The 15,003-nt window shown below is 43.5% G+C and overlaps 1 protein-coding gene across 1 annotated transcript in view; it reads left to right on the plus strand.

The window, feature by feature from the left end:
• Positions 1 to 15,003, plus strand: part of LOC311050558 (cilia- and flagella-associated protein 337-like) — a gene marked incomplete at its 5' end in the record, with an annotated part of 41,975 nt that overhangs the window by 18,016 nt on the left and 8,956 nt on the right. The window contains 4 exons of the mRNA XM_084064644.1: positions 2,214 to 2,344; positions 10,281 to 10,382; positions 11,098 to 11,211; positions 12,870 to 13,060. Of these exons, the coding sequence (XP_083920770.1) occupies positions 2,214 to 2,344; positions 10,281 to 10,382; positions 11,098 to 11,211; positions 12,870 to 13,060 (538 nt within the window). The remainder of the gene's footprint in view (positions 1 to 2,213; positions 2,345 to 10,280; positions 10,383 to 11,097; positions 11,212 to 12,869; positions 13,061 to 15,003) is intronic.

The following is a 15,003-nucleotide window of genomic DNA, read 5'->3' on the forward strand; positions in this document are numbered from 1 at the left end:
ACATTTCCTCTTTGATTAAATTTACCCTTTAACATCTTCCTCCTCTCTGCGGCTTCATACACACCTAGAGAGCGCTGTTAAAAGTGTTCTGTAGCGCCAAATGATGTGCCTGTAACGTCATTTGAAGTTGCATTGGCCTCCACATGCATGTTGGCTTGAAAAACATCACCAAGATCTCATTGGATGTCCCATTGTCCCGCAGACGAGACGGATTTCTCCATCACAAGCCATAATCGATCAACATACACTCTGTAGTTCAATTTTGTGCTTAGAAATAGCTTCTGTGTTGTTCACAAGTCACAGTTCACAGATGGGACGTGTTTTGAAGTGAAGTGCACATCAGGGGAGCAGAAGGTCTCATTGAACCTGAAGGGCGGACGTTTCTGTAATGCAGAAGATCAGCACCGCAGTTCTTGTGCAGACTGCCAGTAGGCCACAGAAGTACCTCCACACATTTTTATCCATGTATGTTGTTATCAAGGGGCCAGCCTGAGATTTTTACATTGACGCCAATACGGAAGAGACAGTTCATATGAATGGCCTGTAGTTTTGCTGTTTTACCCCTGCGGGTAGAATTTATTTTAACGCAAGCGGATGGGTTTTTGACAAACTTTAGACTAGATTCAATCATCATGATATGCGTTTTGGTAAACTATGGTCCCATTTATTTTAAAATTGACGATAAAGTAAGTTATGCTCTGGGAGGGGCGGTATGATTTGATTGACAAGCTACACAACCAATAGCATTCATTCCCCGCCCCCGCTTTTGATTGACAAGCTACCCAACCAATAATGGTCTGGTCATTCTGCAGGATATGACGCGATATTGAAAGATGGCGGATTGCACACAGCTGAACAATCGGCTTCATTTACGGTCTGTAGAGTCTAGGGGCGTAACGCTGTCCATTCATTTTATACAGTCTATGTTTGTTATACTTTTTGAAATTTTGAACTTAAATAATTGATAATATACATTTGAAAACCCTGTATTGATACTTTAACTTAAGTAAAAGAAATTGAGCACTTTTTCCACCACTGGTGGACCAGCCAACCTGTTGAGTGTCTTACGCCCCGACTCTCTGCTCACCACCGGAGTCCAAAGCGATGCCTATACGCCTCATCCTGGGCATCACGTTGGCAGGACAAAGTTCCCAACACCGAAGTCCTGTAATGTGCTCACTCCACCGTTCTCCATGCTGAGCCAGCGGCTCCTCAGATGGCTTCTAGCCTCAACGTGTGCAGGATGGATCCCAGGCGGCCTGCCAGACGTCCTCCTGTGCTGTCAACCGGCTTCATGCCTCTTGGTCGCCTTTGCTTGCGCTTCATGGATGTCTGCAAACGCTACATGAAGCAGACAGACATCACCCCGAAACAACCGGAGGAAGCCTCAAATGACCGCTGCGTTTGGAGCTTGCCTGTCGTTGCAGGAAGTCGCCACGCTGAGGGGAGGAGTCCTTCATCACTGCAGGGGGGGAGACAGGAGAGGAAACTGTGAAGGAGGAGCAGTTAAGGCTGTCACGCTCATGAAAGTTTACTTGACTGATTCATTGTCACGCAAATAATTGCGATTAGCGTTTGGAAAACGAAAATCGCATTTCTGTTTGGCTTTTAGGGCTCGAAAAAAACGAATTTGCACGGGGCAGATGTGTGACAAATAACTTGAATATACAGTACAAAGAAATGACTGAAATTACTTTTAAATTGTAAAATGAAAAAAATGTTCAACATGGAAATGAATTATGATGATTATGCAAAATTGTGATTACTGCAAGTAATCGCGATGGGGCGATTACGTAAGAATTGTGACAGGCCTATTAGTAGCAGTCCCCACTCCTCTGCCTGCTCCAGTGTGGGCTGCATGCACAGACACAAACACAGTCCCGATACTGCAAGAAAAACTGATGACCCTTCAGGCGCAATCCGCCATCAGCCCCTGTATCTATGACATCTATGCCATGTCATACATACATCATCATATTTTATGAAGTATTAGAAGTCCGAAACTCAGGCCATCCATTTGTCCATCTTTAAGTGTGCTGTAGTCTAGTCTTTCATTGCTCATGATCACTGGATACTGCATTGTCTTTCAGTCTAATTCTATCCCTAACCCCATCTGTCTCTCTCTCTCTCTCTCTCTCTCTCTCTCTCTCTCTCTCTCTCTCTCTCTCTCTCTCTCTCTCTCTCTCTCTCTCTCTCTATACCTCTCTCTGCAGGATGTTAACAGTATTCCGACTTCACTCCTTTTCCCAGTTCTATGTTGAGCCGTCTGAGTGGAAAGGGGGAGTTCAGCACCAAGGCGATGTACTGTGTGCCGCATTCCAGCCTCCGCAGACCCTGGTCACAGGTGTGTGTGTGTGTGTGTGTGTGTGTGTGTGTGTGTGTGTGTGTGTGTGTGTGTTGAACATTTTAGAACATTCTGGAATCTGTTTGAAACATGTCCCTGTGGCACAGTTTCATATGGGTCCACAGACAAGAACTGTCTTCAATATTAATTGACACAAAAAGGTTTGAGAACCACTGAGCTAGATGTTAGCTGTTTGTAGGGATGGGGCCTTTTAACTTCAGTATGTCAGCCTCAGAAAAGTTCTCTCTGTGTGTGTGTGTGTGTGTGTGTGTGTGTGTGTGTGTGTGTGTGTGTGTGTGTGTGTGTGTGTGTGTGTGTGTGTGTGTGTGTGTGTGTGTGTGTGTGTGTGTGTGTGTGTGTGTGTGTGTGTGTGTGTGTCTGTACGTGCACATCGTTTCCCTCTTCATGTTCATCATTTAAAACCCAATGAGCTTGATGAACCCCGTAGTGTGCTGTGCAGTCAAAACACTCACAAGTCACGCAGGCATGCACACACACACACACACACACACACACACACACACACACACACACACACACACACACATGCCTGGAGCGCATGCTTTTCTGTGTCACTCTCAAATTGCTCTTCCGTGACTCGGAGTGAGATTTAGAGCTCACGCTGAGGAGAGACACAGAGATAAAGACAGAGAGAGAGAGAGAGAGGGAGAGGGAGGGAAGGGAAGGAGGGAGAATGTTGAGCAAAACAGAGGAAGAAACTCCAGTGAAATGAATAATATCTGCAAGCAGTTGTCTGCTGATTAAAGAGAGTGTGGATCTGTTATCAAAGGACTGCTGTGCCATGTAGCTTTATCTCTAATGGGAAGATCACTCTTTCTCTTGTGTTGTGTGTGTGTGTATGCATGTGTGAGTTTCTAGCTGTGCTCTTATAGACAATACGGAGATAAAGTGTTAAATGTTATTGCTTATTGTGTGTGTGTGTGTGTGTGTGTGTGTGTGTGTGTGTGTGTGTGTGTGTGTGTGTGTGTGTGTGTGTGTGTGTGTGTGTGTGTGTGTGTGTGTGTGTGCGTGCGTGCGTGCGTGCGTGCGTGCGTGCGTGCGTGCGTGCGTGCGTGCGTGTGTGCGCGCATGCATGAGCGGGAAGGGTTCAAAGAGAATGAGAGAGCGATGCACTAAAAGAATGCACCCACCCTCCCATGCACCCACAGGCTTTCAGCTGTGAATTTATGACACCCCGTTCAGCTCTGATTGAGCAACATGGCCACCGCTGAGCATCAACAACAACCCACACGGGTTATTAAAACTGGGAGTTCCTGCCCGAGGTCACAGACATCAATACGCAGCTTCACCAGTCAAAGGAAAGAACTCAAGCGACGCACTCACATATATATGTGAGGTCATGATTTCGCCTCAAGCTTGTTCCAAGACGTACTGTACAGCATTAAAATGCAGACAGCCTGGGCACCTCTGGCTTGCTGAAGTGTGTACCGCTGCCTGCAGAGCAGAAGTTTCCTCTCTTCTGTCAATCACTGTCGTTTTTATGGCGTGGCTCTAGCTTTCTAAAAGATGGTCGATCCGTGTGTGTGTGTGTGTGTGTGTGTGTGTGTGTCTGTGTGTCTGTGTGTCTGTGTGTTCTGAGCTAATTTCGCAAAACGCTGGACCTATCTGCGGAAAGTTTCTTTCGGATTCAGATAATATGGCGTCACAATCATTTTAACCACTTTAACCTTTTATACTTTGGCTATTCAAAAATAGTAGATCTACAAGCACATAGTTTGGCACTCATTGCAAATCTCATTGCAAATCTTTGAATACATATATTTCTTAAGCGAACATTTGTAACTCAAATATTTGCTTGAGATGGGGTTCCGCAACCAAATACATATCATTTGGTTCTCAAACTTTTTCATGCAAACAGCCTAAATGTATATATATTTGGCCGCGGACCCCCCATCTGGAAATGTTTCGTGCCATGTCATAGATGACATAGTTGTTTATTTGGTGAAATCTCCGATGTCATCTCCCTATACAATCCAACAAAAACAGATTCTGATAGAATTTTAGGCCATGACGTTGCTCAATAATGATTAATTTCATTACTGCTAATTTAAAAGTTTGTTAACAATATCCAGGAGGCAGAGCTGTGCAAAGTCGAGACTGATGACCTTCTAATTCTAAACTTAAACGTTGCATAGTAACCACCTTTTTGGGGTCAGGGACCTTCTTGTACAAATTAGTCGTGTAATGCATTTGTTATTAAAAACTCTTACTTGGGGGCATGTCTATGATCTCACGTCGTCATGTTTGGTAACGTTTTATTAAAGCGATAACACACTACTGCCCACGGTATGTTGTCATTATATCACACCTAAGGGGCGTTGTTCGGCAACCCCTTAGGTGTGATATAATGACAACAGTACCATTGGCTGCCGTGAGTTATTGCTTAATTATAGAATAGAACAGTGTTATGCAAGTCTAATTTACACTACCACCACCACCACCACACACACCCACACACAGGCTGAGACCAGCACAGGTTTTATTCAAGGGACATAGCTTAAAGGACCATACCAGTGTCAATACAAATACAGTACATACATGTTTATTGTCTATTCACAGCCTCAGATGTACATAACAGACCATTTTCCCCTTTATGTTTTTTTCTTTGATATATATATAGACATTTAAAAAAAACTGCTTCTCGATTATTCGATTAACCTACATGAGCAAGATTACTGTCAGTCGGTTATTGGTTCTAAAAAATGGTTTTGATATATTTTCAGATAATTGCCCAGGCCTAGTGCTGGCATCAACCCATACACCATATGGAGACATTAGCGTTGAGCTGGCGCTCTCTCCGTTACGAGGTCTCTTCTCCAACCTCCCAGGGTTGCGTGCCCTGATTGCTCCCGTTTATCGGTCACCTTGAAACAAAAAGACGTTCTATGAAATCCTATTCGAGTCCCTGCATACAGGTAGCTCTGACCGCCATTCGTCTGAGCTGCGTGCCCAAAGCTGTTTTCAGTCAATGCTCTGGTCTGAAGGCCACATTTTAGTTGTAAAACTCTATGGAGATAATTTAAAAAGACATTAACCAAACACATTTTTTGGGGGAGTGGGTCTTTACGAGACAGACTGACCTGGAGTATTATTATCTCCCACATGAGGAGCTGGAGGGAACATTTCATGGCGAGGAGGAGGTGAAGGAGGAGATAAGCGCCGGTGAGTGTTCTCCAGGGCGAGATAAGCGGAACGAGTGGGAGGTGTCGTTGAGACACCACTTTGTGAACTTGTCTAAAGTGCTTCCCTGGTTTCTTTGCTGCCCTATACTCAATTCTCTTTTCACACTCATTCGCTCCTGCGCTTTCTTTTCACCCCCTAACCCTCCTCCACAATCATTTCAATCTTTCATCAACTCTCCAAAAGCCATTTGGTGAAACTCTGCATGCGAGTTCTCAGCATCTCTTAACGTGTCCATGGTTCCTCTCTCTTTTTCTTTGTTCCCTTGCCTCGTTCTTTTGCCCCTTCACCCCCCCCCCCCCCCCCCCCCTCCCCTATTTCTGGAACTTTCCCTGTACTTTTATCCCTGTTAAACTTTCATTTATTTTATTATTGTCTTTTCCCTCTCTATTCCATCTTTAGTTTTCTCCATTTCCATTCACCCCTATCCCCTCCCTCCCTCCCTCTCTCCCCTTCCCACCCTCCCTCCCCCGGCCCTCCAAATTATCCTAATACCCAATTTAAATTATGTTTATTAGATCTCACTCAGCGGGAGGGAAGAGACATCGCTTTGAGTGCTTTCTGTCTTCGAGGCTTGAGTACTGTATGTGTGTGTGTGTGTGTGTGTGTGTGTGCGTGCGTGCGTGCGTGTGTGCGTTTGTGCGTGCGTGCGTGCGTGCGTGCGTGCGTGCGTGCGTGTGTGTGTGACAGAAAGAGGGAGAGAGAGGGACAGTAGCAGAATGGGTGACAATTATAAAGTATGTGTGTGAAAGAGACAGACTCAGTCACATTCATGCAGCATATGAGTGTGTCTGAGTGTGCCTAAGGGTCTAGCGAATGCCCTCATGGTTGCATTCAGTGCCTCTTCAATCAGTCGCTGAAACTATAACATGATAATAAAAAAAAAGAAAAGAAAAATCAGGAGAAACCCGCAGTGTAATTTGATGAATAAAAAAAAGAAGAATCCGGCTTGGAATGTAGATATTATTTATTTGAGTTTCACAATTTAATTACACCACTGATAAACCCCCTGAGATGCACCATATTGGTCCGCAATGTGTGAGCGGTGCCTATACTACTCTGTTTGAGTGGCCGCTGGTATTCAGACAGTACTACTCTTTGATATGTGGCCGCTGGTATTCAGGCAGTACTACTCTAGTTGATGTGTGGGCGCTGGTATTCAGACGGTACTACTGCATTTGATGTGTTGCCGCTGGTGTTCAGACGGTACTACTGTATTTGATGTGTTTGCGCGTTATTCAGGCGGTACTACATCCCGATGGGATGCGTTGTGAAAAAAATTGAATATCGTAACAACACAATTTTAGCAACACAAATCGTATATGGCGGTCCCTGCGACAAAATATTTTCAGATTACTGTATTAATTTGGGGGTCCTTGACATGAAAAAGTATAAACCACTGCACTAGGTCAAACTGCAAAGAGATCCACCAACAATGCAAACACTGTAGAAACAAACATGGGGGGATGTTTAAAAGCCAGCCATGTGTACAAGAGCATCTGTGATCTACCTTGCGTCAGTGCAGGTTTGTTGTAAACAGGGTGTGAGCAGGTAACGATTGCAATGCTGCTCCGCCATTCAGTTCAGTGTCAGCGTCTGACCATAGAAATGGAATGGAGGCCTGCCATTTCACTGCACTGTGTGTGTGTGTGTGTGTGTGTGTGTGTGTGTGTGTGTGTGTGTGTGTGTGTGTGTGTGTGTGTGTGTGTGTGTGTGTGTGTGTGTCTTTGTTTGTTTGTTTGTTTGTTTGTTTGTTTGTATGTGCATGCATGCACGTGTGAGTGTACTTGTGTCTACCTTCTGTGTCTGTCTTTGTGTCTGTCTGTGTGTGTATTTACACATGTGCGCGCATGCATTTATGTGTGTGTGTGTGTGTGTGTGTGTGTGTGTGTGTGTGTGTGTGTGTGTGTGTGTGTGTGTGTGTGTGTGTGTGTGTGTGTGTGTGTGTGTGTGTGTGTCTCCAGTTGAATCAGGATGCAGCAGGAGCGTTTGGCTGTTTTGGGATTCAGGCCTCCTCATAAATATTCAGACTCTTTACTGGGTTCTGCTTGGCTTCCTCCTCTCTCTCTCTCTCTCTCTCTCTCTCTCTCTCTCTCTCTCACCTTATCTCCCTATCTCCTTCTCTCTCTATCTCTCACCTTCTTTATCTCCTTCTCTCTGTCCTCTCTGTCTCTCTATCTCCTTAGCTCACACTCTTCCTTTCACTCTCTCTATCTCCTCTTACTCTCCCCTCTCTGTCTCTCTGTCATTCTCTCACTCTCTTTCTCCCTTTCACTCTCCTTCACACTCTCCTCCCTCTATCTCCTTCACCTTCTCTCTCTCTCAATGAAGTGCAGGGGTAGCCCTCCCCTCCCTCCCTCCTGTCAGCCTTCCTGCTTTGCTGTTTTTCATTCATATTTACCCCCTGTCTCCCCTTCTCTCCCTCATATCCTTCTCTGTTGCTCTCTCTCTCTCTCTCTCTCTCTCTCTCTCTCTCTCTCTCTCTCTCTCTCTCTCTCTCTCTCTCTCTCTCTCTCTCTCCTTCCCCCCCCTCTCATCTCCTTCCCCCCCTCTCTTAACCCTTTCAATCCGGGGACGCATCTCTGTCATTTTAGATTTATTTGGCTATTCAAATATAGCAGATCTACAAGCTCATATCGCGGCACCGCACTGTGAGCTTGTAGATCTGCTATTTTTGAAAAATCGTGAAAATCTTTGAATATATATATATATATTTAAAGCGAACACAATATTTTACAAATGTTCGCTTACATTTTTTTTTTTTTTTAAGATTTGCACAAGATTTTTCAAAAACAAATAGCAGATCTACAAGCTCATAGCGCGGCAATTGGTGCCGCGCTATGAGCTTGTAGATCTGCTATTCTTTAATAGCCAAATAAATCAAAAAATGACACACAGTATGCGTTCCCGGTCTCAATGAGTTAATCCTCAACACCTTCCAAGTGACTGAGGACCCACTCAGCTGAGCTTTGATGGAGAGCCAAGAATGTTTTAGAAATGGAAATGCGAGTGAGAAAAGGTTTGAATGGTTGAATGAGTATGAAGGCCCGGGTGTAGGAAGGTGTCATTTATTATTTTAATGTTTGCTGTGAATGTCTTTGAGTTTTTTAGCTGAATTGTGTGAGCATGCAATTAAACATGGATTGACCTTTATTTCCATCAACTTGCACATTTATATATATATGTGTGAATTCACATTTTTCATGCACCAATACATTAATATTAAGGATTTCTGCCGTGTGTGTGTGTGTGTGTGTGTGTGTGTGTGTGTGTGTGTGTGTGTGTGTGTGTGTGTGTGTGTGTGTGTGTGTGTGTGTGTGTGTGTGTGTGTGTGTGTGTGTGTGTGTGGGGTGAGGGTTAGGTACATTTTTCTAGAGTAATGCAGTTGTGAATGTTAAATGAATACAATAATGTTAAGGCAATCTGCACATTCTAGCAAAGCACTCTGTGGGTGTTTAATCCAGGTAACAGCATTTTCTCTCTCTTTCTCTCTCTCTCACACACACACACACACACACACACACACACACACACACACACACACACACACACACACACACACACACACACACACACACAGGACAGTGATGAAAGTCAGTGGATATGGCTGGCCCTTGGGTGGTATGAATAATGCAGTGGGCCCACTCAAAGTTTATACCTCCTACAACACACGCACGCACGCACGCACGCACGCACGCACGCACGCACGCACGCACGCACGCACGCACGCACGCACGCACGCACGCACGCACGCACGCACGCACGCACGCACGCACGCACGCACGCACGCACGCACGCACGCACACACACACACACACACACACACACACACACACACACACACACACACACACACACACACACACACACGGCTTCTCTAAAAGTGCTGGAACTTTGTTTTCAAGTGAAAGTCAAGGGTTGAGTAGAGGAACAGATGGTAGTTGGGGTTTATTGTTGTGGAAGGTTTGCAGTGCAGGGAGAACATGCTTTAGTAGTAAAGTGTTCACACTAAGTTCTAGTATTGCGTACTGCTGCTGCTGTGGAAAATATTGTTGTCCTTCTTTATTTTTATATTTTTCATACAAGCTGCCCAGTGTCTATAACTCACATTATACTTCACATTACTGCCCTCCACTGGGAGTGTGCATGATTTTACATGCACACTCCCAGAAGGTCAAGGAAGACACTCAACCCCAAACATTTCTACCATTTGAGCCTTTTCTGCCATTTTCAACAGAACACAATAATTGCTACTTCTCCTACAGATTTTGCCCAACATTCACACCAAGGTACACATTATCTTAGGAGTCATGTGATAAACATGTAGATCTTTTATCTTAGATTTTTCATATTCCATTTCTAGTTTAGGTTTAGGTTATTGTTGCATTTTAATGCAATAAAAAAAAGTAAATTTGGTATTGACTTTGACTTTGGAGAACATTTAAAGGGGGAATGGTCTATGATTATGTACAACATATGACTGATGCTGTAAATAGATGATAGGTATTCCGACGGAATACCTATCAAGATAGACCAATGTCTTTTCAAAGGACCATAACGGAATAATTCCGTTATGGTCCTTTGAAAAGACATTGGTCTATTTTTATGTACAAAATAATGACATTAGACAGACTTCCACTCATGGTACCTTAGTGGCTAAGGCTTAGTTTTATGAAGCAAAAAGTCCACGGTCCATTTGAGTTTGACACAGGCCCCTGGTTTCCCCTCTGTACAGGTAGCTGCGACGGAGAGATCACAGTGTGGAACAACAGCACAGAAAATGCTCTGAGAAAACTGCGGACGCACGCCCAGCACAACAAACACACAACTCAGCAAGGTCACACACCTGTAGAGGCACACAATCAGTTGTTGTGTTGTTGTTGGATAGTTCAGTATTCAAGCTATGTAACAGAGGCTTAAAGAAGTGTCCTATCAATACAGATCAGACAGGGTTAATACAGAAATGGTCCTCTGCCAGTAACTTACATAGGCTGTTGGATAATTTGATAATTCATTCCACAAATACCTGATGAAGTGCCTTCATCAGGTCAAACTGCATTTTAAATATTCATGCTAAAATGTGTATTCCTCCTCCTGCTCTAACTAGTAATCCTGTTTTTTTCTTTCACCTTTATCATTAGACTAATGTAACCAATGTCTGTTTACTGAAAATAACGTCAACATTTAAAACATATTTAGAAACAAATAACTTACTGTGAAGCCAGCCATTCTTGTTGTTCTTCCCTTCCTTCGTCTCTTCTCATATCGTCTGTCGGGTGGAATCCTCATATGTCCAAAACTGTTACTTTTCAGGATTCAAATAAAAAAATATCAAAAGTAGCAGATCTACAAGCTCGAAATGCGCCGCTTCGCGCCGCATTTCGAGCTTGTGGATCTGCTACTCTTGATGCTTTTCTGTGACGCTATAGTGTGATCACGTAGGGCATTATCAAGTTACCAAAAAAACACAAAAAGTTACAATATGGAGATAAGAGGTTTCTGCCCGACAGCAACGATATACTGTAAATATTTTTGAATGTCTTATAATCTAGGTCCTTCCCCTGTGTCCCAGTGTGGTTTGAGTGGTGAGATGTACTCAGAGAGCTGTGATGCTGTTACCAGACTGTTCTTCATCCCTGGACGGGCGGCTGTGACCACAGCAACAGGTCAGCTCATCATGACTGCATCATATACTGTACTGTACGTGTCATGTTGGCATTACTTACAGCACTTGGTGTCTACATCCAGGGACAGGTTATGGCATCCTTATTTTGGGCATGTCATTATGGGTGAAACGAAAATAAAATTGCCACGCGACACTGGCGTGCGATGGAGTATAAACCGGTCCGGGTGGCGCAGGGCTGTATGTATCTGTCCATCGCAGAGCAGCCGGCTTGCCGAGCGAGTGTCTATACGAACACAATTGGCAGTGTTCAGAGAGAGAAGCCGGCTGGGGAGGGGTATCTTTTTTGCTGCGTTAGTGACTCCTGCGAGCAGGGGCAGTGGGGCGGTGCCTGTCTGTGAGGGGTGTTGAATGGGAGGAGTAGGATGGAGGCGCTACGTCGTCTCAGTGGAGGCTCCAGTAAGGTACAACAAAAAAAACACAAAAAGAATACGTAGAAAATTGTGCTCCTCGGAGTACAGGTCTCCACCAGGCCAATAAGCAGGTAGCTTATTGTGGGCCAGCAAAGTTTGGAATCGGGCATTTTGTTCAAACGGGCCACCCCTGCTAACTTTGAAAGATCGGACAGATCCGTCTTGATCACCTGACTATAGAACAAACATTTATTTTAATCGTGTAGTGATCTGCGTGATGTCTGTATAGTATACAGTTTCACGTTGATCGGGCCAACGTTGTCGGAGATTAGCTGTACACAGACGGACAGACAGGGGCGAAAACATAGTCTTGGCCTGCCGGAGTCAATAATAACAACAATAATAATACAAAAAATCAGCCCATACCCAAATGTTTAACTCAGTTGTTCAACTCATGTTTAACTCACTTTTTGAGTTGAATTTCTCATGAGATGGCTGGAGATTATGGAGAAGAACTTGCCAAGTTCCACCCTAGCAATGACTCATCTCTTTGGCAAATTGCTTACTTATACTCTGCAGCAGTTCTGTGGAAAGGATTTCCTGCTAACCTCAAGTCCATTAGTTGTATTGTTCATTTTAACAATACAACTTTTAAACTCAACTTAATTGAGTTGCAGCAGATTTCTTATTTTCAGTTATTGTTTTTGTTTGTTAATTGTATTGAAATTGTTTTTATTTTATTATTTTATGCTTTTTGATTATATTAGAATTTCGCATAATTATGCATTTCTATTGTTTATGTTTATGTGTTTGTTTTATTGTTTGTGGCGTGCACGCTTATGCACACGTGCAAACGTGCTCACACACTCACACCTCACACACCTCACACACACACACACACACACACACACACACACACACACACACACACACACACACACACACACACACACACACACACACACACACACACACACACACACACACACACACACACACACACACACACACACACACACACACACTGCACACATCTGCACGAATGCACCAAGGGATAAAAATGGAAATAATCCTTCTGGCATTATTGTGTTTATCCTTTTGATGTATGTGTATATTGTGCATTTATATCTACTTAAATAGACATTTCAAACAACCAATCAATACAAAAAAAAACTGTTATATGTATACAGTGTATACAACAAACAATTAGACAACAAAAAGTGAAAGTGACCGCTCTCTGCAATAAGAAGCTATGTTATCTCATCGGTCTTACTCTGTACGAGTGCAGGTGGTGCGGATCTGGTGTCATGTGGAGGTTCAGGCACGGTGAGGTTCTGGAACACGGCACGCAGCGCTCTGCTGGGACAGTTCACAGCCCATAGCGCAGATCTGGGATCCGTCATCATGGCCGTCAGCCCCTGCGGAACATACCTGATCACTGCTGATGTGAAAGGACGGCTGAACGTATGGGATATACAGGTTGGTGTGTGCTGGTGTAAGACAGTGGCAGTGGTGGAAAAAGTACTCAAATGTTTTACTTAAGTAAAAGTATCAATACTGCAACGTAGAAGTACTCTGTTACAAGTAAAAGTCCGGAATTTAAAATTGACTTGAGTAAAAGTACAAAAGTATTGGTATCAAAATGTACTTAAAGTACCAAAAGTAAAAGTACTTAATGTTTGAAAATAGCAGATCGACAAGCTCACAACGCGTCGCAATGCGACGCGTTGTGAGGGATCCCCCTAGGAACCCTGGGGGGTCCCCAGACCACACCTTGAGAACCAGCGGTGTAATTAAGTAAAGCACACGCTAAACGCCTCAACAATTTCAATTTGGATTTATTAATTGATTGATTGCTCTGGTACAGTAGGCTATGTAAAACAGAGAGAGAGACTGAGACAGACTGGGACAGTTTTGATGAAGTGAGACTGAGAGATGGATAGGGGAATGGGGATGGATAAAGCGGTGGAAAGTAACTTTGGAAAGGCAAATGTTGTACTTTTCACTCCACTGTATAATTAATTGGCAAACAGTATGGCTGAGGTGCTGCTGACTCAAAGTGATAACCAACGTTTCGACCTGGAATGGTCTTCTTCTGGGATTGAATCCGTGAAGAAGACCATTCCAGGTCGAAGCGTTGGTTATCATTAAATTATTCTGCATCGTGGCTATGAGTGTGCAGCCTTTTCTTCACGTTTAGACTAATTATTTGACAGCTTAGGTTACTAGTTACTTTGTAGATTTAGATTAATATTACAAAAAAATGCATTGAACTACAAGTTAAGCCCCATTTTATACTTAGGTTAATGGCTGGCTAGGTTAATAAATAGCTGATCTAGAAGCTTCCCATCGCAACCTGTTGTGAGCTTGTAGATCTGCTATTTTTGAAGAATTTTGACAAATTAATAGAATACAGAAAACTTGTGAACTTTTGAATACAAAACTTCTACACTGTGGTATCGCTATTTTTACTTAAGTACTTCTTCCACCACTGGATGGATGGAGTGACAGTGAAGGAAGAGTGAGCTCAGGGTTTTCCATTAGTTCCACAGGATGTATGTGGAATGACAGCATGTGTAATGCCCACCGTCTGTCGCTGTGAGGCACTGGATAAATCAATGCCTGAGAAAGCTTTTAATTGATCGAGTTTGTGTAAATCAATGATTGCTGTATGCTGGCATACGCAATGTCATGCTCATGCCGTGAGACATTTTGAACTAAAAACAAAACTTTCCCATCACAGTGGGATTGATATCCTACAGTACTCGGCAATGTAGTATTTAGTTGGAAAAAAAAGAATCTGTTAGCTGGTTCTTCGCTTTGATCGCAGCAGACACAATATCTCTGCTATGCTAAAGCAACGAAGTCGGGCTCCATATTTCACCTTTTTATATTTTTTAATAGGCCTATAATATGAATACTTCGTAATAAGACATGTGTCACGCAAAAGTACCGAAATTAACCAATCGACAAGCTCTCAATGCATTGCGTCGCATTGTATTGAACAAACATTATTTCTGAACGATTGGGACCTTTGTCATATAATCGGTTCAGGAATATCACACATTGTTTTCTGCTGTGTTGCCTTTTCGATGTGTACACTGTATAATTGTATAGAGGTATCTAAAGGGCACAAAGTACGTTTCTATCGCGAGACTGTCCACCATTTCCTGTCTGGCAGCCAAATCTCGCGATATCTCCGAGACAGAAACAATACCTAGCGCTGTTTAGATGCCTCAATAAAATGATGTGCTTTGCACGTCGAAAAGCAAGTGATTAGAAAACAACCTGTCATATGTCTTCGTTCATATTCCTGAACCGATTATATGACAAAGGTCACAATCGTTCAAGAAATAACGTTTGTTCATGAGCTGGTCCAGCCGGCTCCATCCACTTCAATGTATTTCATCAAACTTCCGGTG

The sequence above is a fragment of the Gymnoscopelus microlampas genome, assembly GCF_963454915.1.
Source record: "Gymnoscopelus microlampas genome assembly, chromosome: 8".
In the NCBI taxonomy this organism is placed as follows: Eukaryota; Metazoa; Chordata; class Actinopteri; order Myctophiformes; family Myctophidae; genus Gymnoscopelus; species Gymnoscopelus microlampas.